Source organism: Antennarius striatus, chromosome 20 (assembly GCF_040054535.1).
Source record: "Antennarius striatus isolate MH-2024 chromosome 20, ASM4005453v1, whole genome shotgun sequence".
Taxonomy (NCBI): Eukaryota; Metazoa; Chordata; class Actinopteri; order Lophiiformes; family Antennariidae; genus Antennarius; species Antennarius striatus.
In genome coordinates this window covers 2,469,179-2,496,738 of record NC_090795.1, presented here as the reverse complement: position 1 = coordinate 2,496,738, position 27,560 = coordinate 2,469,179, and the positions used below count along the sequence as shown (strand labels likewise).

The 27,560-nt window shown below is 45.9% G+C and overlaps 2 protein-coding genes across 2 annotated transcripts in view; both read left to right on the top strand.

Annotated features, from left to right (window-relative positions):
• rnf152 (ring finger protein 152) overlaps positions 1-27,456 on the top strand; it is a 30,903-nt gene extending 3,447 nt beyond the window's left edge. Inside the window, exons 2-3 of the mRNA XM_068343777.1 lie at positions 11,567-11,648; positions 22,849-27,456. Coding sequence (XP_068199878.1) covers positions 23,040-23,684 — 645 coding nt within the window. The 5' untranslated portion in view covers positions 11,567-11,648; positions 22,849-23,039 and the 3' untranslated portion in view covers positions 23,685-27,456. The remainder of the gene's footprint in view (positions 1-11,566; positions 11,649-22,848) is intronic.
• LOC137614164 (melanocortin receptor 4-like) overlaps positions 1-27,560 on the top strand; it is a 163,833-nt gene that overhangs the window by 3,444 nt on the left and 132,829 nt on the right. The window contains exon 2 of the mRNA XM_068343775.1: positions 11,567-11,648. The gene's annotated coding sequence lies outside the window, so the exon portion shown is untranslated. The remainder of the gene's footprint in view (positions 1-11,566; positions 11,649-27,560) is intronic.

The window sequence follows — 27,560 nt, the reverse complement described above, 5'->3', positions numbered from 1 at the left end:
TCCTCCTCTCCTAAGATGTTGGCAGGTCCGCTCCCACCTTTTCCTCCTCGGCTTCATTTGCATGTTGGCTCCACACGGCTGCCCAAGTGTTTTCTTGGGAGTCAGGTGGCTAATTGGTTCCCATCTGTTGGGAGAAAGCAGCCTTTACGTCCCCTTGGGTAATTTGTGTCAAGAGTTTTTCCATATTGATTGAGTTTTTTCCCCCGACTAGCCTTCATCTGTAAATGCTTGTCTTGTTTTCCGTCTTCCTCCGAACTCAGGGATTTGAGGATTTGGGCTATTTTTCCACGCTGTTGGAATAAAATGAACAAAATGCACGATTTCGATTTTATTCTGACACTCTATGGGGCGTGAAGGAGTTTCCTGAGACAAGAGGAAGGACAGAAATAAAATGTCACCTGTTCCCTTCATGCAGCCGCACTTGGTTTTCTGCAAACCGCTGTTTTCTTGAGAAGAATGACGCCGTGCCGTCACGCTACCGACGCTTTCATTTCATCGCGGTGCGTTGCATTATGTGCAAAAAGAAAAAAGAGGAAGTGGCCAGGTCTGGTAAACCCAAAACAGGATGTGACAGGAAACAGAGGAGTGCTTGTTCAGTCAGACACGAGAACCACGAGAAGAAGATTTCGAAAAAAAAGTGTGTTTACTGCTCTCTGAAGAGGGGAGCGCGTCGCGCCAGCGGTGGCCGATGAACCTGCTGGGCCCGGCTCCACGCAGCACTTCACTGCAGCTGTTTAACAGGCGCTCGGCGTCTCAGTGCCGCCATTTATGAGTCTTTTGATTCATCCTCCAGTGAGATGAATGAAGTCGGTTTCTGGTGTTTAGGATGACATCATCATCATCATCATCATCATCCGTAACGTGCCAAACCCCGTGAAGAGCCCCGTTGTAATCAGTGCTGATGAAGGGGACCAGATAATTCCTGATTGTGTAAAAAACGCCGCGTCGTGTCACCTGAGAAAAATTAATGGCGGCGAGGATTTTGGCTGTTGTTTTGTTGCTGATTAAATTAGCATAATTAAAGACATTAAAAGTCAACGCGGAGCGAAAATACTGGCTGTTTAACGTTATTAATCAAAGAACGCGTTTGGAAAAATTTGAAAAATCACTGGTTGATATTTCGGCTTACGTCCCACTTTGTAATCCGATATTGCCCACCCAGGTGTATTTTAGCTCGCGCTGCCTCCCCACCCTGTCCTTTAACCTTCCTCCTCCTCCTCCTCTTCCTCCTCCTCATCCTCGTCGTGCCGCTTCCCTGCGTTTTTATTCATCACGCCGGTCACATGGTCTCCTCAGAGAGAGCCGTCGGCGATGAATCAATTTCGAGGGGCTTTTTGAGAGCTCGCTGACAATTGATGGGGTGCCGGTGTTGACCTTCTGTAATGAGGTAAGGTCTGCATATCAGCCAGCAGGGGGGGTTTCTCCACAGCGATAAGGAAGGGGTGGGGTGGGGTGAATGATGGGATTGAAAGACGGGCCTGCGTTGCTTGGGTAAATTTAATTTGCCGTATAAAAGGAAACAGGAGAGACGAGATGAGAAGAGGATGAGGTTTAAATTGGCAATTGAGGGGGAAAGATGACGGAAGCGAAAGACCTCCGAGGTTCTTCCGTAAATCGAGTCTCTTTCAACTCTTTCACGCCGCCAGTCGTGTTATTTAAAGCGCGTCTGGTTGCGTCGTTAGCTTCCTGATATGGAGGTTAGGATTGTCTGCAGAAGGAGCTTTCCGCTTCCTCTTCCCTGATGCTCCATTTGTTCTCTGGCGGCGCTAAAATAAGCCTTCCTCTCTCACGTCGACACGCCGGCCGATTCCTCATCCGTCCTTTAATGGTACTTGTGAAAGTTTCTTTTTTTTGGGGGGGGGTGGAAAGGAAAGCCTGTAGCATCTGGCCCCACTTCTTTCTCCACCTCCTCAGGTTCTCCTGAAAACGATCCAATCGGAATCAATCACCGTCTGGCCGGTGTTCCCGCGGTTTTGGTGGGTGTCTCCTCTAACGGATGATAGATGCCGTTGTTCACCGTTTGCACGATGGATTGTGAACGGTGACGAACAGTGAAGGCTAATGCATCCTCCCGTTGTCGGAGCGAAATCATTTACCTGGCTTTCACAATCCATTAAGCTGATGAGAAGAAGAGAACTTGGATCTGCTGGTGGTGGAGGGGCAGGGGGGGGGGAGTATCACCGTGTTCCTGACACTGAAGGATATAAAGCATGTGTATTTACAGTACGGCCGTTCATTTCTCTTTCATTGTGGCAGAATGCAGCCCAAATTAATCAGTTGGAGGGAGGGCTCTTCTTCTTCTGCTAGAAAATTTAGCGTAACACCCCCTCTGGTAGCCATATTGGATATTTTGGGGGTTGTTTTTGCGTCTTCCTTTAGGGGAAACGGACGCTGTTTGCTTTGAGGTGACTCCTCTTCATTCGGCGTCTTCCAAACCGAGGAACTCTGCCCAATAACGATAAATCGAGGTGTTCACTCTTTGTTTGATGACTTTTGTAACGCAGATGTTTCTGTTACTTCCAGCTGTGGTTTTTCCTGCTTTCATCCCAGTTTAGATCGTTCAAACCGGTCCGTTTTTGTTTCCTCAGGTGCGTTACAACATCGGATGGAATCGTTTAACTTGGCAAAGCGTGTTCAGTAAAGGTCTCTAGCATCATTACACAAGCACGCAATTACATAAGAGGACCTTGCTGCAGGCCTTTTTTTGTAATCCAGTGTGTGGTCATGCCAGCTGCATGTGGCTCATTGTTGGTGATTTCGTCATTGGGGCGTCGTGCAGCTGCTGCTCGGAACACAGCTGCAAGAGGAAATCGGGACGGCGCGCGGTCACGACTTGGGCGCGGCGTTCAGGTTCGCCCGGACGGCTCCGTCGGGCGCGCCGGTCCGTTTGGTGCATGAAGCATGGGGGCATCCTTGGATGAAGGTCTCTGCTCCTCTGAGTCACCAGCAGTCTGGGGGTGTCAGACATACGTCATTGGCTAATGCAAACCCCCCCCCCCACACACACACAACCCCCGTCTTTTTCCCCTGAGAACGGACCTGCAAGGTGGCTTCACACCTCGGTACTCCTGGTATTTATGCCGTTCATACAGCCGCAAAAAAGAAACTGCATTGACAATGAGACCCCATCCCCACTCCATCCCCACCCCCTCCACCCCCCAACAACGCACACGGAGCCAAAAGCAATTTTAAACACTTGAAATGACGCTTGAAAATGTCGCCGTTTTGGGATGTCAATCAAGTTTATTGGTAATTAACTGGGGCTTTTGTCAAGACGATGTAGTAATTACCTGCAGGAGACGTGGAGAGAATAACTGTTTGCTCCAACCAGCAGAGATATTGTGTAACAAACAGGCTCCTCAATCATCCTAATGGGAGCGGTCCGGATTCAGGTGTTGGGTCGTCCGGCCTTCAGGGTGTGGCGACGCGCTGTTGGCGTGTTACCTCACTATCGCCAAGATGTCAGCAGGAATACTTTATATGGAAAGTCCATTTAGTGTCAATGCTGGAGTTTGATTAGACAGACTTCTATCCTCATGATCCCGATCTAACATTGTGAGTTGTTTATTTCTGGGTTTTTTTTTTTAATTCAAAATGGCCTTTTGTTCTTCGTAATATGTTACCCTGTGACCCTCTCTCTAAACGTTGGAGCCAATCCTGGCCTGAGATGCACAACGACACAAAATCGTGAAGATACCCAACAACAGCAACACTTTTCTACCTTTTGTGGGCGGTTTCGCGTTACCGTCAGTTCCTTTGGTTGTTGTTGTTGCGTCTTTATTGGTATTTATTTATTGTTGGTTTTTAATGACATTTAAGTGGCGCTCATTATGTGTTGACTATTCCCTTTGCGTTCCGTCTCCGTCATTCCCAGCTAACCCGACCCAATCAGACTCGTATGAGCCAAGCTCCATCTAACCTCAACAATACGTGATAATCATGCGTGTTGTTATCACTTCACGCCATTAACACTGCCAGAACACCAGTCTGACTCTGATTTTTACGACTGCTGCCCGAGATCTCAACATTTTATCTCGATACCGACTCATAAAACCAGCTAATGCGGAGTAATTACCAATAAATAATTCACTCAGATTTGCAGTTTTAACATCTAAAGAATTATTTAACAGCTATTGCCTCAATGTGAAACTGAAACGTCTGACTGTGCAGCAGGAAGCAGTTCCCCCTGTGATAAATATGCAGTGTTGCTCAGTCTGACCTCATTGTGATTATTAAGCAGAATGCTCAGCCAATCAGTCGCCGGGATCCGTTGCCTGATCTTATCTCTTGGTATTCATGCGTGAAAAAACGTCCCGACAGGCTGGAGTTCGGAGGGATTTATCCGAACTGGGAAATACGGGGACGATGATTCCCTGCAGTGCTTATAAAACGAACAGGAAGTCATTGTAGGGTAAAGCAGCGTCCCCCAACCCCTGGGTCGTGGACCGCTTCTGGTCCGTGTGAGTAGATTCTCTCCTCCACATCTGTCTATGAGTCACTCTTGACGCTTGTGGAGATGCTTGCCTCGGTCACATGACTACCCTCTTAAAGGGGCCGCTCCGGCCGCTAACACAGAATACATTACAGCTAAAATGAAACTCCCAACCAACCAGAAACAAACGTTGCTGTGACGTTACGAGGACGCTGCTAATAAAGTTGATTCAAACTGGATTCACCTTTATTATTAGAATAAAAAATGTTGTTATGCTGATCGTACCGTTTTGTTTTTTTTTGTATTTATCCACCACACTTTAAAGGACGGCCCATGGGATTATTGGCTGCAGGAGCGTTCCACTTCTGGCCCTGGGGGGGTAAAGGGATGGGGGGGGGTACACGGATGTGAGGCTGATCTGCAGGATGATGGATGTGTGGTTTTTAGATGAATAAGTGTAACATCACTGAGCTGTGAAGGTCCACCCCCCCCGTCCTGCATGTAGTAGTGATATATTAACGTAACCATGGAAGCCCCCCCATCCCAAGGGAGTCATTTCTCTGACCTCTTCACCTTTAATGAAACAGACAATGAGCTGCGTCCTGCAGACTAAATCACGCTTCGAGGTTACGTCCCGGGCGGGTCATGTGACCGCCTTTTGCATATAGATGACACCATTACGAATGATCGCCATCCGTTCGGCGCCGCCTGCTCGGCGTTCCCGTGGCCGCGCGGTTAGCATCAGCGAGACACCTGACCCACTTTTCCTTTATCCCAACATCTGTGTGTGTCTGCCACCCCCCCCCCCCAGCTCGCACACACCTTCATTATTTATAGCGGGCACGCGACACGATTTGCGACGACCGCTCGTCATGATAGCGTCACGGGAAAGAGATTAACAACCGCCGCTGCGGCGTTGGGCGACTTAACGATGGTACCAGATAAATCCACCCTTCTAATTGTTTGTTCCATCTTCTAGTTTGTTTTTTTTCCCCAGTCAGGGAAGCAGAACTCTTCCTCCATCCACGCTTTCCTCGCCGCAGGCGTCTAATTTTACTTTAAGATTTTACTTGCGGATTACATTTAAAAGGTATTTCACCTTGAAGAATTGGTTTGCGCCGTTGGGTTGGTTGGGCTACATCGGGGTGGATTTCTGAATGCTTTTCCTGTTTTTTCCCATCGGGCTCTGGCAGGCTGGGGTCCAGAAGGAGGATTGTTAATATGGTTGTTACCCCAGGGAGGGAAGGTCTTGTTGAAAAATGTAGTTTTTTTTCAGGGTGACCCTTCGTCTTGAACCTGGCGGTGCTTTGTTCAGGGACGGAAAGGAGGTATGTTGTATCTACTGGGTAGAGAAATCACACACCCGCCATGATTGAAGGTTTTTTCCTCCTGTATACAAGGACAAAAACCCAAAAGGGATCGGGGAACGTTTCTAAAACGAAGGGAGAGATGAAAGATGAACAATTAGAGAAAGAAGGACAGATAGACCATGAGGCTCACCGGGGGGAGGAGCAGAAGGGAAGTTATCTCGTTCTTTACCGCCTGTTGGCGGATGGATACAACATCAGTGAGACCGGATCTCGTTCTCGTTGGTGGAGTAAAGACGTAGCTCGTGTGTTTTTGTAACTTTTGCATTTTTTTTTTCCATTCTTTATCATTATTTACGTAACTTCCATATAATTCAGTGATGTTTACACGTCTACGTTACCATCCTGGACATTCAGATGTTTTCTCCCCCCCCCCGGTGTTGAGCGACTGATGCGACAGGTGATGCTTTCAGAAAACAGGGCACATTTGGTTCCCATCTCCATTCCATCCACTTTTCATTTCAAAGCAGCCCCCGGTGTCGCTCCATCCATTCACACCCCAATAAAGATGTACTGCCTGTTGGATTTACCACTGCTCAGCGTTCAGCGCTGCCAATAAGCCTGTCTTCGTATCCAAATTTATTTGCCCGCCGGCCATTCCACAGATCATTGTTGGACGTAAAACAAGTCACGGGTGGCTGAGTCGGAGGGGGAACAGCTCTGATTAATAATTCCCATCGTTTCTCTCATTTCCATCCAGAAAAGATAAAATGTGGAGACGGGATGTTGGAATGAAATGTCACGTGTGCGATCGCTTTTGATACGGATAGACCCGTCTCCCACATAGGTGTTTTTTTTTTCCTCCACGTACTAAAAATGTTCTTTGGTTCATAGTTAAAGGCCATATCTCAGGTTTCACGCATGCTTCTCAGATGATAACTCAGCAAAGCATCCTGGTATCGCCGCGGTCGCCAGGGAGTCTGCAGCAGCATCCCATTTACTTAATCACAAATCCTGCAGCGGGGCTCTAATGTGTCTCTGCTGCCATGGGGAAGCGCTTCACTGACTGCCCCCCCCTCCACCCACCCCCCACACACATTTTTATTTCTATGCTTTACCTGTTTTTAAGTCGGATTCAGCATGCAAAGCCACCTTCCTCTTCCCCATCCCTTCGGCTATGTTACATCTCGGCGTCTCCATGGCAGCCGGCGAGGCTTTGCCCGGCGCTTTGCCTGCGGGTGGGGGGGTGGTGGTGGGGGGTTGACAGTCACATGCTGTGAGGCGACAACTGACCTTTTTGACGACACGCTTTTAAAACGCGTACACAAAGTCGCACGCAGGATGGATGGGAATGAGGCTGGAAAATACAAATACGGTAAAATATTTTCTTGTTTTAGCCGCCCGGATGAGGATAAAATCCATTATTTATGTTGAATTTTAAAAAAAAAAGAATTTTATTTACCCGTTTTGTGTGATATTAGAGGATGGAGAGTATAAAACCAGGGAGAAATATGCAAATTTGAGGTTTTTTCTGTATTTGAATTTTCATTCTCATTTAAAATATGAATAATTTAATGGTCGATGAGGTGTAGTGATTTATTTTTTGACGGTGGGACTGCTGGACGTTTTATTTGAAGCGTCATCGAACCCAACAGGGACTCCTTAAACACAATAATTACCCACTGAAGTGTCTTTAAGTGGAGGGTTTGGCTTCTTGAGACGCGTGCCGCGTTACGCTGGAATCCTCAATGGCGGCGTGTCAAACAACCCCCTACAACCCCCCCTCCCCGCCCTCAGCTCCTCCTCTGTTTGTCTTTGCCTTAATAGGACAGATGATTGTTCTCCTTGCAAGCATGTTTCCACACAATTTGAATTAATTGGATTGTAAATTGATCCTACTTTGGAGGCGAAACCCTGGAAGCCGGAGCTTTTGGCTGCGAACAACAGTTTAATCTCAATGCTAAATGTTATTAAAAGCCTCCCCGCCTCGACTGTGTCAGGACAGTGTGTACCTAGAAATAAGAAATAAAAACCCCAGGGCCTATTATTTTCATTGTGTACCAGCAGGGTATAATTCAGTAATTAATTGCCTCAGTGCCTGGATTGACAATCTGACTCGCCTTGCTTTTCCATCCAAAAAGGTAACCTAGAGTCAAACAGTTATGTATTTCTAATGAATCCATAAAATGTTCTAGTTTAGGCACCAGCACATTTCCCTGAAAAAGGCTTTGGGATAATGAGAATGACCTGAACGTAACTTGTTTTTGGAACATGGAGGATTCAAAAGAGTTTATTTATTGAAGTTCTTATTAATAATTTGTTTTCCATTGTTTTTTTTGTTTTTTTGTCCAAGTTTCTTTTGAGGAGCTGGAACCGGCGAATGGTTTCTATCAGTGAATGCTGCAGTTCCAATATACAAGTTTTCCTAATAATAGTGTGTTCACCAACGGTGGACCTGAAGGAATTTTAAAAAGCAAAAATAGTAAAACTGAATTTGCATGTCCTAAAAAAAACAATCATTTAAAAAGACATTGATTTTTTTGAATGCATGTATTGGAAGTAGACCCAACAAATTGGCGTTTGCACAGCTGCTCTCTTCAACTAACCGTGAAGTCTACCTTTCTAAACACCTATATAATCAGTCGGTGTTGGTTCTACGTGAAGGGTTTTGTGTTCGACCCATAGTAAGTCCAAACGATCCCTGGACCCTCGACCAGAAACACAACCAGGACCCGAGGGACTCAGTAAGGTCTTAGATCCATCAGTCCAGGAAAATGTTCCAATATCTTCCCAAGTGAACTTAAGAAACCTTAAACTTTGCTTCTTTTAACGCCAACAATTGATCCTGTGAATAAGAAGACGTCTCATTTTGTTCCAGCGACTCCCGACGGGAGCATTTTTAAAAAAATCCCATCCAGCTGTTTGCGCGTTACCATTCCGAGTACGACTCCTCTGCTTACGCGTCGGAGGCTCTGGAGGACTCGCAAGACGCTCCTCACAATGTAGATGACGGGATAAAAAGGGATGGAGATAGCGTGGCAGAGAATGGATTAGGCGAGGGAAGCGAGGTGCAAAAAAGAATGGAAGGACTGATGGAACAAGACGCGGAAAAAGGCCAGGGGGGTGGGATAAGCTGCGTCTCCCTCGTCGTGACATTTCTCTTGGCCTCTCCTGGGATTGAATACCCTGATATAAATGTTTAAATCTGATAATGGAGTGGGACAGGAGGACAGACCTATGCTGCTGTTCTATGCATTACTTATTATGCACGGCGGAGTGGAGGCTATAATTCGGTTTCAGGTTGATGTAATTAAAGGTTTCAGGTCTCAGCAATTTTCTCTGAGTTAATTTGTTTAGGAAGCGTTCGTTCTGCGTCGGCGGGCGGCGACAAGAGCACTCCGGTGATTCATCTGGGGGACGGCGGTGACGTTGGAGGCTCACAGGAAGTTCACCAGAATTAGCCAATGAGCTAAATAAGATATCTCACTTTGATATTCTCTATATATATTAAAAAAAAGAACAATTTCTGGATTTAATTTTGTACCAACGTGACAAATTTGTTGTTTCAGAATTGGTTTTTGCTAAACAAATAACTTGCATCGCACAAACTGTCACTTTCTAACCTTGGTGAAGAGAGAGGCATAAAAATAAGTAGAGTTTATTCATGGAAATCTCAGTTTTCCTTTGCTTTGTGTCTCGTTCTTGTCCCTCGCGTAGAGAGTTGTGTGTCTGCCCAGAGGAAGCTGTGCGAGATGTTTTGCCCTCGGATTTCTGGGGATTTTCTTTGGTTTAAAGCCTCACAGTTTGGACGTGACATCGAAAAATTGCTTTTACTTGATGTCACCTTGCTGGATTTCTGCTTATTGATGTTGCTCTCTGGATACCCCGTATGTGAAGTACTAGGATTAAAGTCCAAATTCTCTCCTTCTTCATTTACTTCAGTCCTTTCTTGAAATGGAAATTATTTTTTTTAAAGTTAATTTATTTCTCAAAATAACCATGCAAATTCCCCCCGTTTGGTGACTCCAAGGAGAGTATCACTTCTCTCAGGTATCCTTTGAAATCGCTGCCATTACCTTTCTTATAATTTAACCACTTTTGCTGAATTAAGTCCGATAGTTCTGCCGTGCCGCGCTGCAGCTTTTGGGATTGGGTTTCTCCACCAGGCCTTTGATTAAAAAAAAAAAAAAGCGAGCTTTATCGGCGTCCAGACGCTCCACCTCGCGGGTTACAGACTGATCCCGCATCCCTGCTTCCTCCCAGCTGATGACTATCTGCCGTTCCTCAGGTGGCCCGAGCAACAAAGCGTGAGCTGGCTGTCAGATCAATGGAACAGTCTCTTTGCTTCCCTTCCCGCTATTCTTGGAAAAATAAGTGATATTTTTCGGGGTTTGTTGCCGAAGCTGCATGATCGGAGGACAGCGGTTAAACCCTGGCAGGTGGAGTTTTCATTTTGCGAGCTGCAGGTCTTGTAGTCTCCCAATCGGTGAGCGACATCGACGTGTTTTTGTCGTCATGAGGGAATTGCTCTTGCGCGTTGGATTTTATTTGTTTGCATGCATGGAATTCCAAGATTGTCCTCAAATAGACATCGACCTACAGGGTCACCAACAGGAACACCTTCTCTTCTTGATGCCCCCCCCCCCGGCTGTTGACGTGGACAGGTTGCATTGTGCTCTTCATTGACTGTACTGTGGGTCTTTGTTGCTTCCCATTGACCGGGTCTCTGTGTGTTTGTCCAACTCATCGGATGTCACCGGAATCGATCAACTCCGGGAGCGTCGTCACAGCTTGTTATCACGTCAATTTGCCCGCCAAATGCTCGAGTCATTAACATTTAGTTCACCGTGCAAAGGATCCAGGTGTGACTGTGGTTCATGATGCCCACAGCTGCGCCGCTGTCAGATGTTGATGTGATGAGATGATGAAGACGTGGGGGGACGCGTTCGTCATCTGTTCTACCCCAACGCTTCTCGTTTCTGTGGTTCGTCGAACAAATCGTACACCTGCACACAAACAGTTCTCAAACGTTCGAGGCTACGTAGCCTCGACTGCAGACAAGTCTCAGTTTTGTGACATCTACAGGAATCACCGGGAACGTTTTGTTGGCTTCAGAGTTGGACCTTCTGTTTTCTAGATCAAGGCTTTAAAAAACAACTAAAAACCAGTTAATTCTAGGATGATGAAATGTTTGGCTTTATAAACCTGGACTGGGTTTTAGCTTCCATTTCCATCTCTCCTCGAATCAAACAGGTTATTAAAACGCTTCCATTTCTTAAATTTCTGTTTCGATGAGATCGCTCACACGGCTGCTGTAATGTTTTTATCCGACACAAAGGCTTCGTGTCGGTGTGTGGGAGGCAGCGGCGGATTAAAGGAGAACTCTGCTTGCGTATTATCAACATATTGTCTAACTTCTGCCGGCAGGAAGGACATCGTGTCCCGTCTCTGCTCAGGTTTAGACGCTGTAGCCTCGGCTTCTTGGTGAAACGCACTTCAATGACGGCACGAAGCGCCAGCTGAAGGTCTGACGGCTTTGTGGGAACCAATTTCTTTCAGTTTTTTTTTTTTTTTTTCCTCCGGCTTTTCCATTTGCCGCGTTCGTCCTCCCCGGAATCCTCTCAGAAAAAGGGAGCATTGTGAAGCCGAAACCAATTTCATTAGAAGTGGCTTGAAAGCATGTGCAGAAAGCCGTCAGAGATCTTTCGCTCGGGCGTCGGAAACCTGTCGTACGTTTGGCTTCAGGAGATGGCTGAAGGTCAGCCGTGTGTGTGTGTGTGTGTGTGCTTCATGTTTGACATTTGTCGTCTTCTTCTCTCCGCTGTAGGGCTCTTCTATCGAGCACCATGTGACTGAATGTTGGCCGTCGATACTACAGGACAGACGAGAGAGCGGCGCTGGAGACGGAGGTAATCACAGGCTCCGCCGTCGTGTTGTGTGTTTGAAGCGTTTTCAGGTTAAAAGGCCTCACTCCGCTCGCGTGGATGTGGAGACAATAATGTGAGGCTCTCTGGGTTTTCCTTTTCCTCACACAACGTTATTCACAGCTAACGCTACAAAAATAGGTCTGAAACGACCTTTTCCTCTGCCTTGAGTCTGATAAAACAGCTCTATTTTATTGCTTTGGTATAGATATTTTGTTCATTTAAAAAAAAAAATTACAAATAAAAGTTTTCCTTATGGTGTAAAAAAAACAAAAAAACAACCCCCCCCCAACCCATTCAAACGTGAATGGGTTGCATACATCATCAACCCCGATGGCGTTAACCTCATTTGTTTTACGCGTGACTTTCTTCTCGGCAAAAACGTTTTCACCGACTCGGTCACGTGATAAACGCCTGAAACGGTGCTGCTGATGAGGGACGAAACGGGATGCCGGTGCGACCTCCGGTGACCTCTGCTTTCTTGCTGATCAGCGGCTCTGATTCCTTGCCAACTCGGGGGGGGGCAGGAAAACAACACCTGACACCATGCGACCACACACACACACACACACACACACACACACACACACACACACATACACACAATGACAGACACCATCTAGCTTTAATCCTGACAAATTGCCATCACTTGTACTGGAGATTCCCTTTTCTAAAGCCCCTTATCTGGCTCGCCTGCCCATTCGGCTGCACACACAGGCTCCGGGATTCGTTCTCCAATCTATACCCTTCCCAACAGACCCCATTATCTTAAGTGAGTGTCAATAGGATGCTGAGAGGCACACTCTTTTTCTTCTCCATGTACAAATGAGCAGTGGGAGTCATTTCAGAGCTGCGGTGTGTGTGTGAGTGTGTGTGTGTGTGTGTGTGAGTGTGTGTGTGTGTGAGTGTGTGCGTTCTGACTTTTAACCCAGCTCTTGTAAGCGCTGATGAATAACTGGCCTCTGTAATCTGCTTCAAATGTGTGTGTGTGTGTGTGTGTGTGTGTCAGTGCTGCAGGGGTTTGATGTTGGAGCTTCTCTTGTCATCACTCATGTTGTTACCAGCATAACAGCCCCCCCCCCCCCGCGCTACGCTGTCAGGCGCACCGACGCCACGCTCGCTTTAGAAGACCAGCCCAGATAAGACATGTAGGAATATCAAAGCCTGTTTACTGGGCGACACACGGGGGAAGCTGATTGGACGAGAAACCATTGAAGGCTGTCTTTAAAGTGGGAATTAGCAGGCCAGTGTTCCTCCGACAGGGGGAACGGATTTATACGCGCCCATGCATCACCGCGGAGGACGAGGCTGTCGTTTTCCTGATCCTGATGTTTTCACTTCGCTTTACCTCGGGGGCCCAGAGCGGAGGCTCCGGCGCCGGGGCCGCCAGAATGCTAATCGTGGGCATGTCGTCAAAAGACTCTCTGGCAAACCTCGCCAAAATCAAGGAAAAAAAACACACACACACACACACACACATCATCAGGATGAGTAGTTGTACCTTTTTAATATTCAGAAATTTCTGTGGTTTCCATGGAAACTCTACCTGAATTGCGGGTCATCTTGTCCGGGAGCATATCTGGTGAACGGTTTCATATAACCAAAATGTGACTTTAATTTTTATTTATTTTAGTATTTGTTGTGTTTTCCGACCTCACGATCCACCCAAACAGTAACTTTTTGGTTAAACCGTTTAAATCAATCTTTCAGATAATCCCTCTGCTCTCATTGGGCGGCGGCGGCGGCGGCGGCCCGCTCCCTCTGCGGACATGTAAATCAGCACGTGGCCGCCGGCCAGCACACGAGGAATCAGTTTGTGGTCCGTCCTGATGGATTTGTCTCGGCGCGTCAGGAGGACCTGACCCGTGACTCGGCAGCTACGTGCCAATCAAGTGTATCGACCCATTTGTGTTTTGGCCGGCTGGAGGTGTCCACGCTGACATCAACCCCCCCCCACACCCCCACCACCAATGAAATATTCCTCCCTTTGGCGGAGTGTCAGCGCGGCCTCAGCCTCGCCGCTGTCTGCCTCGCTAAAAGAGACGAGCGGAGAGAGGAGGAGGAGGGAGGGAGGTGTGAAAGTAGCTGGTGGGGGAGACTTCATGGCCGTTTCTCTTAACCAGAGCAGCGGGTGGTAGCCGCGCTTTTTAGCGTTTTTTTGCGTCACATGCGGAAGTCCGGCGTCTTTTCCATCCATCATGTGCATTTAAGGTTCCTTTAAATGTATATTTTGTGTCTCCGTGTCGCATCACAGCTGCTCCGATCTACGCAGACGATTCCATCATTTCGCCTTCTTTTAAGGATTTCAATTTGCACTTTAAATACAGGGGATTGAACATACTTAATTGGTTGGGATTCGCAGGATTTAGGATTATAATAAAACAGTGTTTAATTTCATTGCTTGAAAGATATAATTATTAGGAAAAGAAACCAACTACAGCGTCGTCGGGGACGGAGTGATGAGCGAGGAGGGGTTTATTCTGAAACGGTGGCGTTCAAGGACAGATGATTGATGTCTGTTCAATCCGTGGGCCGATGCCATTTATAATTAGTGGAATAAAGGCAACGATTCTTTTTAAAATGTAATGATAATTCTCTTAAACGAATTGGCATCAATGCCCAAAACTTCACTGTCTGCACTCAGCGGGACATTTTATTCTAACCATCAAGGTTATAAGCAGATAATTAACAGGTCTTTTAATATAATTAACCAAAATCGTGACAATTTGTCAAAACCTCAACATTTTCTAGCTTGCTTCAGCTAGCCTTGTTTAGGCATTTCAGTTCTTCTAACAACGTGGCTAGCAATCCCATAATATTTCCATGCTAATGCAACTTGAATCAGCTTTGCAGGTTTTGCATCAAGATGTTTGTCTTTTAGTTATAAATAATAATGGTACAAATATACAATTGTACTAAATGTTGTTGGACTTGATGGATTCAGTCACGGAACGGATTAAACTCGTATCTCGAGGTCGATGCTACGGCTGCTAACTTTAGCGATGCTGATACATCAGCGCGAGCGACTGCTGAGTAAAATGTCACGCCGCCAGATGTGTTGGAGATCTGCTGAGTAATCCCGTCGTTATATTTCATATAACACGTATGTCTAAGCTGATGGCGGGGTGGATCTTTCTCCCCGCTGCCTGAGACTGATCCGTCGTTTTTGGGATTTTTCCATCCGTCCAAATTGACACATTTTGGATTTTGCGGCGCGCCGAAGGAAAAGGAGATTAACTGTAAATCACATTACATGATTGAATTATGTGCCGGAGGAAAACTGGTTGTTGTTGTTGTTGTTGTTGTTGACAAAGAAAAAAACACATTTCCTCTACGTGGCGACTCCTGGCTACTAAACGACTGCAGAAGTGAATTGACTGAAATGTTTTTTTCCCGTCGCATTGGAAGTGAAATAGGTGGAATCCATTAGGAATCAGGTTTCTGGGAATAAAAGCTTTCAGATTGAACTTCCTGTACATGCTACCCACGCTAATCTTTTATTATGTGAGCTTAGCGTGTTCAGATAAAGGCTGCATAAATCCTCTTTTCATGGCTGATGGCAGATCAGAAAGTAAGCAGCCTAATTGTTTGCCGTGTGTATTGATGCCTGTTTCCCTTCAATGACTTGCCGGCTGACTGTTTACCCAGCGTGGATTACCCAGCGCTCCGTCTGCAACAGACGACGCTTCTTAACGTCACGCTTCCAGACGTCTTCCGACTTTCCATCGCCCGGCAACAGCATCCGCTCTTCGTCGTGATGCTGCATCCTCATCCATTTCACATATGGCCCGACGATATTCAAAATGTTTAATTAGCATTTCCAAACATAAATTGCGCGGAAATGGAAAGCAGTGGCCATGCAGCAGGTTTAGCGGGTTTCAACCCGATAAGAGAGCAAAACATCCCACAATTAAATGTGACTGATATCGGAGAGGAAATTAATTAAAGCAATGCACTCATGACAAGCCATTACAGTATATAATGAAACATTTCAGAGCGTATAATAGTGTGTTAGTTGTGAGATAAAAAAACTCGTGCAGTACGCGACTGACTGCTACTTTCATAACAGATAAATCTTGGTGTCAATTTTATTTTATCATATTATGATATAATTGAGCTGGAAAATGTCATAAAATACTGAAAAATACTCAATCGCAGTTTAGGAGAGCTTTTTAATCGACAAAAGAATTCCTAATAATTTGGGTTGAGGTTGTCTGTGCAGGTTCTCAGTTATCCAAAGCTGTTGAAGTCAAATCACTGGACTTCACTTCTCCTCCAAGAGGCTTCTTCAGTTCTGAAGGTGTCTGGTCTCGTCCCAGTTTATTCAATTATTATTATTTGATGCATAAATCGGTTTTCCTTTGCTTTGCAATGCAGAGATGAATTCTAATTGAATAAGAACCTGTTTAGAACTGAAAACACGAGTTTAGTTCTTATGCTTGTAGACCGGCCAAGCTCAAGGCAGACACTTCCTGTTGTGGTCGTCACGACTTCCTGCCTTTATAATGAAGGTTTTTGCAGAATGATAAATGCTGGAGTTTCATTCTGGACATATTCCACACATGACGACATACGAACGTTGCTCATTAATGAAGACTTCAGCTGAAATGAAGTTGTCAGAAAGCCTTACCAGATGCCAAAATAGGTCCTTTAATCAAAGAGTCGATCGTGATTCTCTTCCACCCGACAGCTCGCTTCTCCTCCTGAAAACAGATGCGTGTGTGGGAGAGAGAGCGTTGTGGCGCCGGGGGGTTGACGTCTGCCTCGTTTGTTTGAATTTGCCCCATAATTAACACGTCAAAGCAAACAGAGGGGAGACGTCGAAGCGCTAATGGCGAACGAGGTGACAGGAACCAGTTTGAGGGAATGACGCGCCGTCGTCGTCGTCGTCGTCGTCGCCCCTGTTGGCTTCCGCCACCTCTGGTCGTTTCCCTCTCCGAGAACGCCCAAGTCAGATTTTTTGACAATGTCTGTCTCTTAGCAACATGATGGGTCTCCTGTCTGCTGTCTAAATTGACTGAGAGACTCTTGAAAGCGTTCGCTGGCGGCGGCGCCCTGAGATGGATGTGCAGAATGCCAATCGGGTGATGAATACCTAATCAGGATGTGTTTTGAGCCGCTCCTCTACAGTTTTTGTTTTTTAGGTTTTTTTTTTGAGATCCTTAAAACCTCCAGCTGGGTCTTTTTATGAATGCAGACACCTGAAAACACATCCACAGCGTTGGTGAAAAAACTCCCGCTGTGCTGCTCGTTGATGTGCGAATGATCCGGTACTCGGGTGCGTTCGCCGGATAAAAAAGGATGCCCAATATTAAAACCTGTCCTCTTCAGGTACACCACCTCGCCGGGAGTCATTGTTACTTAACAGTTAATATCAAACTTAAAGAGCGCAACACCAATCCGAGAAAAACACATTTTCCTGAAGCTCGTGCGCTTTTTTTTCTCCGTGAAAGCGTGTGATTCTCAAACGTCTTTCTTTTTAGAGCCATCTGAGAAACCTCCGTGTCTGTCCTGGGTCGTAAATTTTTATCACCCTCTCTTTGCGGTGAAGTCCTTTTATTTAATAAGTGAATCAGAGTGTTTCATTCCACAGCGAGAGATACTCCATTTGAAAGAAATGAGACCTGCTCGGACAAAAACAGTTTTCTGGCATGAAAGGGAAAAAAAAAGGTTATTACCTACAGTTAAAGTTCTGAAAACTCTTTTCAGTTGTGATCGTTTTCAACACATCGATATGATTCTGGAATTGGTCGAACTTTTCAGGAAAGCGTTATGGAAATGGGTATTGGATGTTGACGTCGTTTCCCCAAAAGCGAAGACTTTCAAATAATCCTTTCCGTCGTTTTTCCATTCTTTGCAAGATTATCTTAATTATAATTTTTTTTTTTTTGTGTGTGTTTTTTTTTTAAGTTTGGGCAGATCGGCTCGGGTCGTCTCTATCTGGGGTTCTGCAGGATCTTTTATTTGAATCTGCAGATGGGAGATCGGGCCTGCGGCGGATGAAAATCAAACCGTTCACCTCCCCTCATCTGCTTTGGAAAATTGCACAATTTCTCAGCGTAGAGATGCTTTTCATCAAAGAGCAGAGGAGGACGGTGATTTGTTTTGCTGATGAGTTTTTGGACTCCGCATGACCTCGCCGAGGATTAATGGGATAGTGTAAGAGCGAAGCGGTAAGTCGACAGCCCGCCACTCACATGAGTTTACCATCGGCGTGAGATCACAGGCTTATATACATGTAAATCTCATTATATGAAAGGAAGGAAAGTACAAATCAAAGGTATTTATGTCTATTCAGCCACACTGAACGGTATACTCAGGACTGCCGTCACGCTTTAAAGGTCAATCATTTAAGATTCATCACTTTCCGCAGCCACAAATAAAAGTCAAAAAAGGCTTTTTCGTTCCCCTGTCAGCTCCATTCTGTCTCCGGTTTTCATGACGGAGCGTCGAAACAAATCACAGCAGACAATATTTTGACTTCTCACTGGGTTTGGTTTCTAAATAATAAATGTTGCAGGATTTTGTACAAATAAAAGCAAAAAAAAAAAAAAAAATCTACCATGAAGGAAGAAATGTGACTTTTTACACAAAAATTTATTTGATTCTGCGTATTTTAAAAAAAACCGTATTGAATTCAATCATACATATTCAATAATACAATCATACTAAGTTTTTGTCGTGCTTTTACACTATTTCCTTCGAGGACGACAACCTTGGTGAGTCCTTTCCTGTCCTACAACACACGTACTGGTTGTACACTCAGCAGCCCCCCCCCCATCCCATTGTTAAATAATGGCACAGGTCAGCTTTAGCAGGAAGTACCTCCTCTGTGTCAGATGCACCTGGTTTGAGTCTCTAAACCATACCTGTGATGAATTATGACATCATAGAAACCTCTTTCAGGTGCAAAAGCTGCTTCCATATCACGCGTGTTTGAGGATGCTCTGACCAAAACTCAGAGAAAATCATCGTCTGTAGTTAAATATTTCCCTCAGAGAGCGATTGTAGGTACGTGGAGACATCACTGTCCTCACCTCCTCTTCCTCCTCCACCCGGGCGGGCGTCCCAGGAGTTCCAGTCATGCTCAGACGGATTCGTACTCATCTGGCAGCTCTGACGCTCGCTGGCTTCCTCAAGCTGGAAATTGCCATCATGTGTCCTGCGGTGGTCGGATGCACAAGCCGTCTATCGGAGGGGGGGGCTCCATCTGTGCCGAGTCCACTCAGACAGGCACGCAATAAATCACGCATCATACGGGGGGGGTGGCGATGCATGGATTAGTGCGGCGAAACGCGAAAAAACAGGACAACACGGGAAAATGTCAAAAGTATATGGACGCAGGTAGATACACGGGTAAAAGCCGAGCGTCTCATTACTTTTCTGAACTGATGGCGAAGAACTCTGAAGACTGGATAACTTTAGTCCTTAAGTTTATTTTATTTAAGGTGTTCACGCTGCTCTTTGTGGGACGATTGAACCGGATCAGAGCTGGCCGAAGCAAAAAGTCCTGATCCCCAAACTGGCCTTTTGAAGAAGTGAGATTAACACAGGCCATGCATATTCATTTCCACGCTCAACGCCACACAGCCTCAGTCAAGGACACACTCCTCTCTGTCCTTCTTTGTGCAATTAGCATTAAACATATATGAAAAATGAGCTGCGGGTTAATGGATCGCTTCCTGATTAACACACTCGCAGGAGGAGAGAGGAGTTGTAAATTGCCGTTGACCTCTCTTTGAAGGAGTTTCCCTTCTTTTTGTTTCGGCAGTTGGGAGAACTTTAGAGAACCTCATGGCCAAAAACGTGACATCGTCAAGGAACTGTCCCGTTACAGATGGAGCTTTTGTTTACCGATGAACCGACGGGCTTTAGAGCGCGTCAGCAACAAGCATCAATCCAGCAGACGCAACACCTGCATCACAGCACAGTGCATTTATCTGTGGTTTGAAATGACTGAATATCCGTCTGAGCGTAACGGAGTTCATTAGAAGACGATGCCAGAACGCCTCAGATCGCATGGACAGACTCCAAACGGAGCTTTAAAGCGATCGGCGTCTCTTAATATTTCACATCTTATGAAAAATTTTTCTTTTTTTTTTTGGATATTTGAGAAACTAAGCAGCGGTTAATGAGATAAGTGTCGGGCGACGGCTCTAAAATTGGATGGAATCGTATCGCTGACAAACAGTCCAGATATTTTTAAGTCATTTTTAGATCTCAAATGCTAACAAAACATACAAACACGCCTGATCACGTGACCTCTAACCTCCCGTATTTGATTTAAACCCGCCGTCGTGGCCGACCTCCTGGTTGGGTCGTTGGGGGGCGGCGTTGCCTGACAAACCTCCCGTACCTTTCAGGTGTGAGCTTTGCACCTGCTCAACGTGAACGCTTTTTCCTTTATTGAGCCGTCATGCGTGTGTCATGTGAACGGTTACATCATCACCTGGCTGACATTTCACCGGTTTAAACCGCCTCGGGGCTCGCAGATTAATAAGCTCTACCTTCCACGCTTCTCACGGCCCGCCTCCCCCTCGCTGCTTCCAGGTAGTTTATTATAGGGAGCTGGATGGTACTGTGTGTGTGTGTGAGAGAGTTGTGTTTATATATATGTGTGTGTGTGTGTGTGTGTGTGTTTCTGGCTGTAGCGGTTATTTTTAACTTCTGTCTACTAGGACGAGTGCACTTTCTCCTCGGCTGATTGTGTGTGGAGGCCCTGAGGGAATGTGTGTGTTTGTTCAGTCCTGAGTGTGTTTATGTGTGTGTGTGTGTGTGTGTGTCCCAGCGGACCACAACCACGGGGTTGAAAAGGCCGCCGCTCAGCCATTCTGCATCATTACTAAATCATACACCCTTCCATGCCCCCCCCCCGCCCCCAACTCGATGATGTCACAACAAAGGTCATTGAGTCACGCCGTTACAGGAAGCGGTTAAATTAAACCCTGAACTTCCCTTCAAACGCTTCTTCTAATTAATTTCCGCGTCGGTCCGATGGAGAACCGAACCCGACCGGAGCTGACTTTCTCGGGATGCCGTTGTTTCACCCTCCTGGGCGTTTTGGGTGGGTGTTTTTGCCGTGCGGGTGAAAATGGGTCACGCGCCGAGCTTTTATCCTGAAAGCCAGGTTGCCCTTGTTACAGCTCAGTTGAACCGATAAATCATGCTGCTAAGTTGCAGCCGCGGTTGTTCCTCAAGATCCTGGCTGTAGTTTGGCGGGCGCTCCTCGAGAGCCGGCGCGATATTCCTTCAGATTCCCTGAGAGATGATGCTGCACGACCCAACCGCTGTCTCTACACTCTTTACGATCAATCGTTTATCGTCTCCAACTTGTAGAAAAGGAGCAAGGAGGTGAAAAGAGTGAAGGGGAGAAATATCCCCTGGAAATGTATGAAGAATTGACGTGAAGCAGAAAGGAAAAGCTTGAAGGCGAGGGAGAGAGAGCGACGGGGTTTTATGGGAATATTGAGCCACAAAGCGTTTATGTCAGATCAAAGCTAATCCTTATCTTCGGGGAAGGATTCCGTAATACCCTGGGCTGTCTCGGCCCCCCAAGGGCAGCTTTCTTTCTCCCCTTTCCTGTCCTCGTATTCCTCGCTTGTCCATAAACCTGCAGGGATTTTTTTTTCTACACTTTTCCTCAACTTTGACTTGGTAACAGTGTGAAGAAAGTAGGTCAGTCGGGGGAGAGTAGAGCAAGGAGGCAAGAGAAGTGAAGGATCTGGCCAAAGGACTCCTCACCAGGGGGCTGGTGGCGTCACGGCTAAGGGATTAGCTGCTTTAGCTTTAGTGTTTCATGCATTTACATTTCTTATTTGGCATCTGAATACGTTTACTTAGTTGATACCTTCACACAAAGTGACTCACGACAATTCAATACCTGTCTAGAACTACTCAGAACAGAAAACATCCAGGTATCTTGGCTCTTAAATTTGTTCAGGTTGTCTCCTGGATGCCTCCCAATCAGATATTCTTGCTTGTACAACCTGGAGGAAAACCCTAGGCAGAACCAGAACACTCTGAAGGACTTAAACATCCCACGTTGCCTGGGAATACTTTTAAAATCCCCTGGTAAGTGCTGGAGGACACTTGCGTAGACAAGGGCATCGTGGCTATCTTTGTTCTGTCTGCCGCAATGATGTCTTGGCCCTTGATGTTGATGGATCAATCGATTAGATGTTTTCAGACGGATTTGGTTTGATAAGTAGAATGGATTTTCATTTGATAAAACGCTATCAAACCGTAAAGGATTGTCTTGGAAGTTTTGCCCGCCCAAGGTCAAATGGGATCACCTTCTTGTCTCCAAAGGAAGCCAAGTGAGGGAATCTCAAATGAACCGCTCCTAGCATGCCTGGTGTGCAAACACTCTTATCTGTCATTGCTATGTTGGTCTCCCCACAGGGTGCTATGAGCAGTTTAATTGCCTGATATCTTGTTTTTGATAAAGGACAGGTGTACGTTGTTGCAGGGCAGGCGGCGGTTACCTATTTTTCCATTTCCATGACCGCTTTCCTCACAATCTCTCCGCTCCATCTCGCTCTTCACTCAAGCTGTCTGTCCGCCGTCACGCCTGGAGGGACACCGGCTCTGTTAAGACGGTGGCGGACAGAGAGAAAGCAAAATCGAGTTGTCTTCCTTCCTCAGCAGTTTTTCCACACTTGACAATACGTCTATACCCTATTCTGTATTCATTGTTTCCTCGCTGCTATTTTGACAGGGTTTAATCATCTCTAAAAGTAAACTATCACAGCTTTTGCATGGATTAACACGCTAGACGTGATTACCCGAGAGGAGTCGGGTTGTTTATGGAGTGTGTCTCCTGAAGGAGGAAGAAGAATTAGCCTTTTTTTTTAACACGGGTACCGATGGGTCTCGTGAAGTCGCCTCTACAGCTGCAGCCAGCTGGATGCTGATATGCAGGATGTATGCTTTACAAACTAATGACTCTGTCATCCGTGATACACGATTTGACCACGGCGTCTTCTTCATACGGAGCTCTATCTTAGCTCCCCGCAGTGAGATCAGTCAGCTGTTAGATGCAATTTATTCCTGTGACTGAATGTTTGGGATGTCTGGCATCACTCACGAGTGTTTGAAGGACCATAACAGCATGTTTGCGAGTGTGACTTCTTGAGATGCCAATTTTCTCTCCTCTGAACAATGCTTCTCTTCTCATCTCTTGCAGATGAACGATCATGTCGCCACTGCGGAGCTTTGATGTCGCCGTGAGGTCCAGGATCGTGATTGGGCGTCAAGAAGCGGAATCAGTCGTGCTTTCTTAACTTGTGTCACTCTTCTCCGGACCTGCTTGACTTGCCCGATTTGAAGATATCCGCAATCGTCTACTATTACTATCAAAACAGACCTCCTACAAAGATGGAGACTCTTTCCCAAGATTCCATTCTGGAGTGTCAGATCTGCTTTAACTACTACAGCCCGCGCCGGCGGCCCAAACTCCTGGATTGCCGACACACGTGTTGCTCGGTGTGTTTGACCCAGATGCGCAGCAGCCAGAAGGAGATTCGCTGTCCTTGGTGCCGAGGCGTCACCAAGCTCCCACCGGGTCTGTCTGTCTCCCAGCTCCCGGATGACCCAGACATCATCACTGTCATCGCCATCCCTCACGCCTCCGAGCACACGCCCGTCTTCATCCGTCTCCCCAGCAACGGCTGCTACATGGTGCCGCTGCCTGTCACCAAGGAGCGAGCGCTCGGACTACCGGGGGAACTGGGATGTCGCTTCCTGCCCGGCGGCCAGCAGAAGGGGGTGACGGTGGTGACCGTGCCCGAGCAGCAGCCTCTGGGCCTGAACATGGCTCTGGATGGCATCGGGGTGGGGCTGGAAGGAGGCGAGGGCGAGAGGAGAGTTACCGGCCCGGGGGGCGGGGCAGGAAAAGGGTCCACATGGTCCGGCGTGTGCACGGTCATACTGGTGGCGTGCGTGCTGCTCTTCCTCCTGGGCATTGTACTGCACAACATGTCCTGCATCTCCAAACGCTTCACTGTCATCTCTTGTGGCTGAGGTCAGGGAGGGGGAGATGGGGGAGGATGTTCGGACTGGATAACCCCCCTGGATTTACCCCTCTTAGTCCCGCCTTTCCTCAGGGACAGACTCTATTGAGGAAAGGGTGACCAAACTCACATCGTAGGTATCGACGGAATCTGGAGAGCAAGATTGAGAAGCTGATGAAGAGGAGGGTAGGGAGGAGATCCAGTAACAATGTGTCCCTTGTTTTTATTTTGTTGGGGGGCAGGGGGGGTTATCAAAACAAAATGGAAGTAAAAAGTCTCCCGATCTTGAGCATCCCACCCCTTTTTCGTTTTCCCTGAAAGAATGTTTTAGGAGTTCCTCCAATGTTCTGACCTGATTTGTTCTTGGCAAGCTGGGACGCTTTTAGCCAGCGCTGTTTAGCTGCGTGCTGATTTGACTCTCGCAGCCTTTGGATTGCCTGTTGGTTTGTAGAAGTACATAAACAATCATAGCGATGCTTAGCTGAGTGGGTAGGTGCTGGCGTCTCCAGCTGGTGTTGCAGCAGAATGAGTTTGGACTTGGCTGCACCCGTTACAGGAATTAACTGTTCACCGTTCACGTCTGGCCCTGTTGGAATCATCTGGGGAAATCTAAAAATCTACACGGCTTTCATTTGTCTTTGTTTTGTTTTGTTTTTTTCTCTTACAACCTGTTCCTGTTCAAAACAAAGTGACTTTATGTGTTTTAGAAAAGGGATTGTCGTCGGAATAAGACGAAACATGGATTGTATTGTTCATTCATGCTGACTTATAACATGCCTGAACTAAAAACCTGGTTAGCTGTTTGTATATTTTTTGAAATCAAGTCTTAAAAATTTGACTTAATATCTCTAATTAATGCCCTGTTTAATGTTTGGAAATGTAACATTTAAAATTTAATGACAGACTAAAACATTTTGGGAAATATTCCCATTTGCACCTGGGTGAGAATTTGATCGATAACACGTACGATAGCGACGTCCATTTCTGGAGCTGGAGGCCGTTAGCTTAGCTTAGCATTAACCATAAATGAGGGGAAATTGCTAGTTTTCGCTAATGCTAAATCAAAGCTCAACATGTTCTATCCTCGTATTTGTGTTGTTGTTTTTCTAAAAAAATCTCTACACAATTAAAAAAGTAACGTACTTGGTGCTACATGCTACGTGTGAGATAGCACATAACTCCCACCATAAAACTGCAACTTTACATTTTTTCGTACGAGTTAGATAAACAGGAAGTAACGTGTTGACTTTTCTTGCGATCTCTAGAGGTGACTGTTTCTTTGAAACTTTTGAAGCCTGCCGTTTCCCCCTTGCTTCCAGTATTTAGACTAAACTGATCTAGGCTAATTGCCTCCTGGCTGGATCCCTGCACACGAGACTGTTACCAATCTCTAAACTCGTGGCGAGAAGGTCGAACGTTTCCCAGGAAAACTGGACGGAATAGAGGACATTCTTGTTTGTGTTTTCTTTGATTTTTGTGGTTGGGTCTATTTTTATGTTTTCCTACACACACTTGGTATCTAATCTCTTACTGGTTAATCTTATATTCCCCCAACCTGCGGACCACCATCCCCTAAAGACGGCCTCGCCGGCAGCCCACGGGCTATCGACTCCCTCCATCTTAATACCTCCCTTAATTTAGAACCCCGGTGGATGCGGGGCTCGCTGGCGCGAGGGCGTGTTTCCGTGTGCGAGGCTGGGGTCAGTGGCGGGTCAGGAGTGGGCGTTCGCTGCAGGGTTCCAGCTAATGACGACTTTATCGATTTATCTGCTTTTGAATATCTCTCAACATCTGCAGAGATGGATGTTTCTCTCTTCTTTTCACTTTTATATGTTGAGGCAAGCAATTTGTCTGTTTACTGTATCGTTAAAGCAATGGAGTGTACAGTACACACAAACAGGGTCAACTCTTTTGTATAGCAAACTCATCATGTACAGAATGATTGTAATTTCCTCGTCTTTTCCTGGTAGCTTTTATTTGTTGACATGTTCGACTTTATTTCCAGAGTCTGATAGTGCGATTAGGGGGAAGCTGTTGTGTATTTGCTGTAGAAGAAACAAACACATTATTTAGTGCACTCAAGTTACCATGACACCGGTCACACAACAAGAATGTTTCGGTGTGCTTTCACATAAACACACGTGTCCACTTGTTCACGAAAAAAAACAACAAACCCAATCCTTTTATAATTATGAATTCTTCCCTTTTTGCTCATGATTTATAATATTTTTTCACGCCTGCGTGATTTTACCGCCTTCGAGTCGACATCGTTGTGTAAATTTTAATTTACACCTCGTTTCAACACCTTCCATCAAAGCAGCCTCCAGGATTCTAATCTGGATTCAAAGAGATTTGAACGCGTTCAATCTGAAGCGCTGCACAGGAGCGAGAGCTACAACGGGCCCAACTGTTTGTTTGTGTAGATGCATTTAGAGACGGAGTTAAGTTCAGCTGAACCGGGTCATTTGGGACAGGCTGCTGTTGCTATGAGACTATTCTGCAAGCCTTTTTTTTTTTGAAGTTTGGCACTCTCTAGCAGAAAGAAAGTTGAAATATTTTTAGCTCCAAGTCCTCTGCGCTCCATAGAAGTTAGGTTATTTCTTCACTGGAGGATGAAGCGTTCTTCTTTTTCCACTTAAGATAAATCAAATTTTACTTTGCTAGCTTTGTTGCATATTTTACACCCAAAACCACATTTTATTCTCACTATAACACTTAATTTCATCTTATTGGATCCAAAATCTGACTTCACACCTCAGAAACCTTCGGTATTTTCTTAGCCATCCTCTGCATGCGGTCGTTCTTCATTCTGACCTCATGACCGGATGCGGTTGCTTGGAGATTCGACACCAAGCTTCACCATCATCTGTGTATTTTGATAAGGAGCGAGCCCATCTGCTGCAATCCTTATTTAAATTTAAAAAAAGAAGCTGTTTCTTTATTTTATGCATTAAATAGGAAAGGGGGAATAAAACCACAGCACAAATAAATTGAGATTCCTTGCAAGAAACAAAGTATTAACAGCCCCGACATGCTCCGGGTAATTATCCACACACCAGGTTCACTCCATTCATGATAAATTAGCCTGTCTTAAATCCTTTCCTGCTGCCACTCCATCATGAATGAGGCGCTGCATGCAATGGGGGGAGCGGAAAACAAATGCACCTCGTTTTTTTTTCATTATTTTCTTCCTTATAGTAACTGTACGGGGCTGATATATGACTATATTGATCTAAAGGCGGTAAAATCCGATCATTATTCGTGAGCAAACGCCGTAAAACGCTGTCGTGGGCAAAACCAAGGATACGGACAAGGTTATACTGACGCACACCAGCCTTTCTGCTTATTGCTTTTCCATACTTTCACTGTTTAATTTAACAGTCTCTTGTGAAACATGGCTGTGGATTAACAGAATGTTCTTAACCGTCTGGTGTTTAACAGAAAACTCTGTTTCTATCCATCATTTCGGCTAAAATTCCATTTGTGGTTCCCGTCCACATCCCGTTCTCTGTATTAATGGTTTTGTTTTGTTTTTTCTTACGTAATAAATCTACCCGTGCTACATTTTTTACAGAATCGTATAGTGGCGACCGGAGAAGCGTAGTACGGGAGCTTGTCATTTCTGTGCCTGTGTGTTTGTAAAAAAAAAAAAAAAAAAAAAAAGCCGTAAAGTTCCTGTTGTAATTTCCTGTTGTGTGTTGGGGCGACGGCGGCCGATGAACACAAGCAGCCGCTGTTTTTTTTTGTTTTTTTTTGTGAACTATTAAAGCAAATGCTCTGAATCTGAAAAACAAGGAGCTTCTGGTCTTCATTTTTGTAATTAAATGTTTTATTGGAGTGATTACAAATCACTGATGTCCATTGGTGCACAAGTACTTCCTGACAC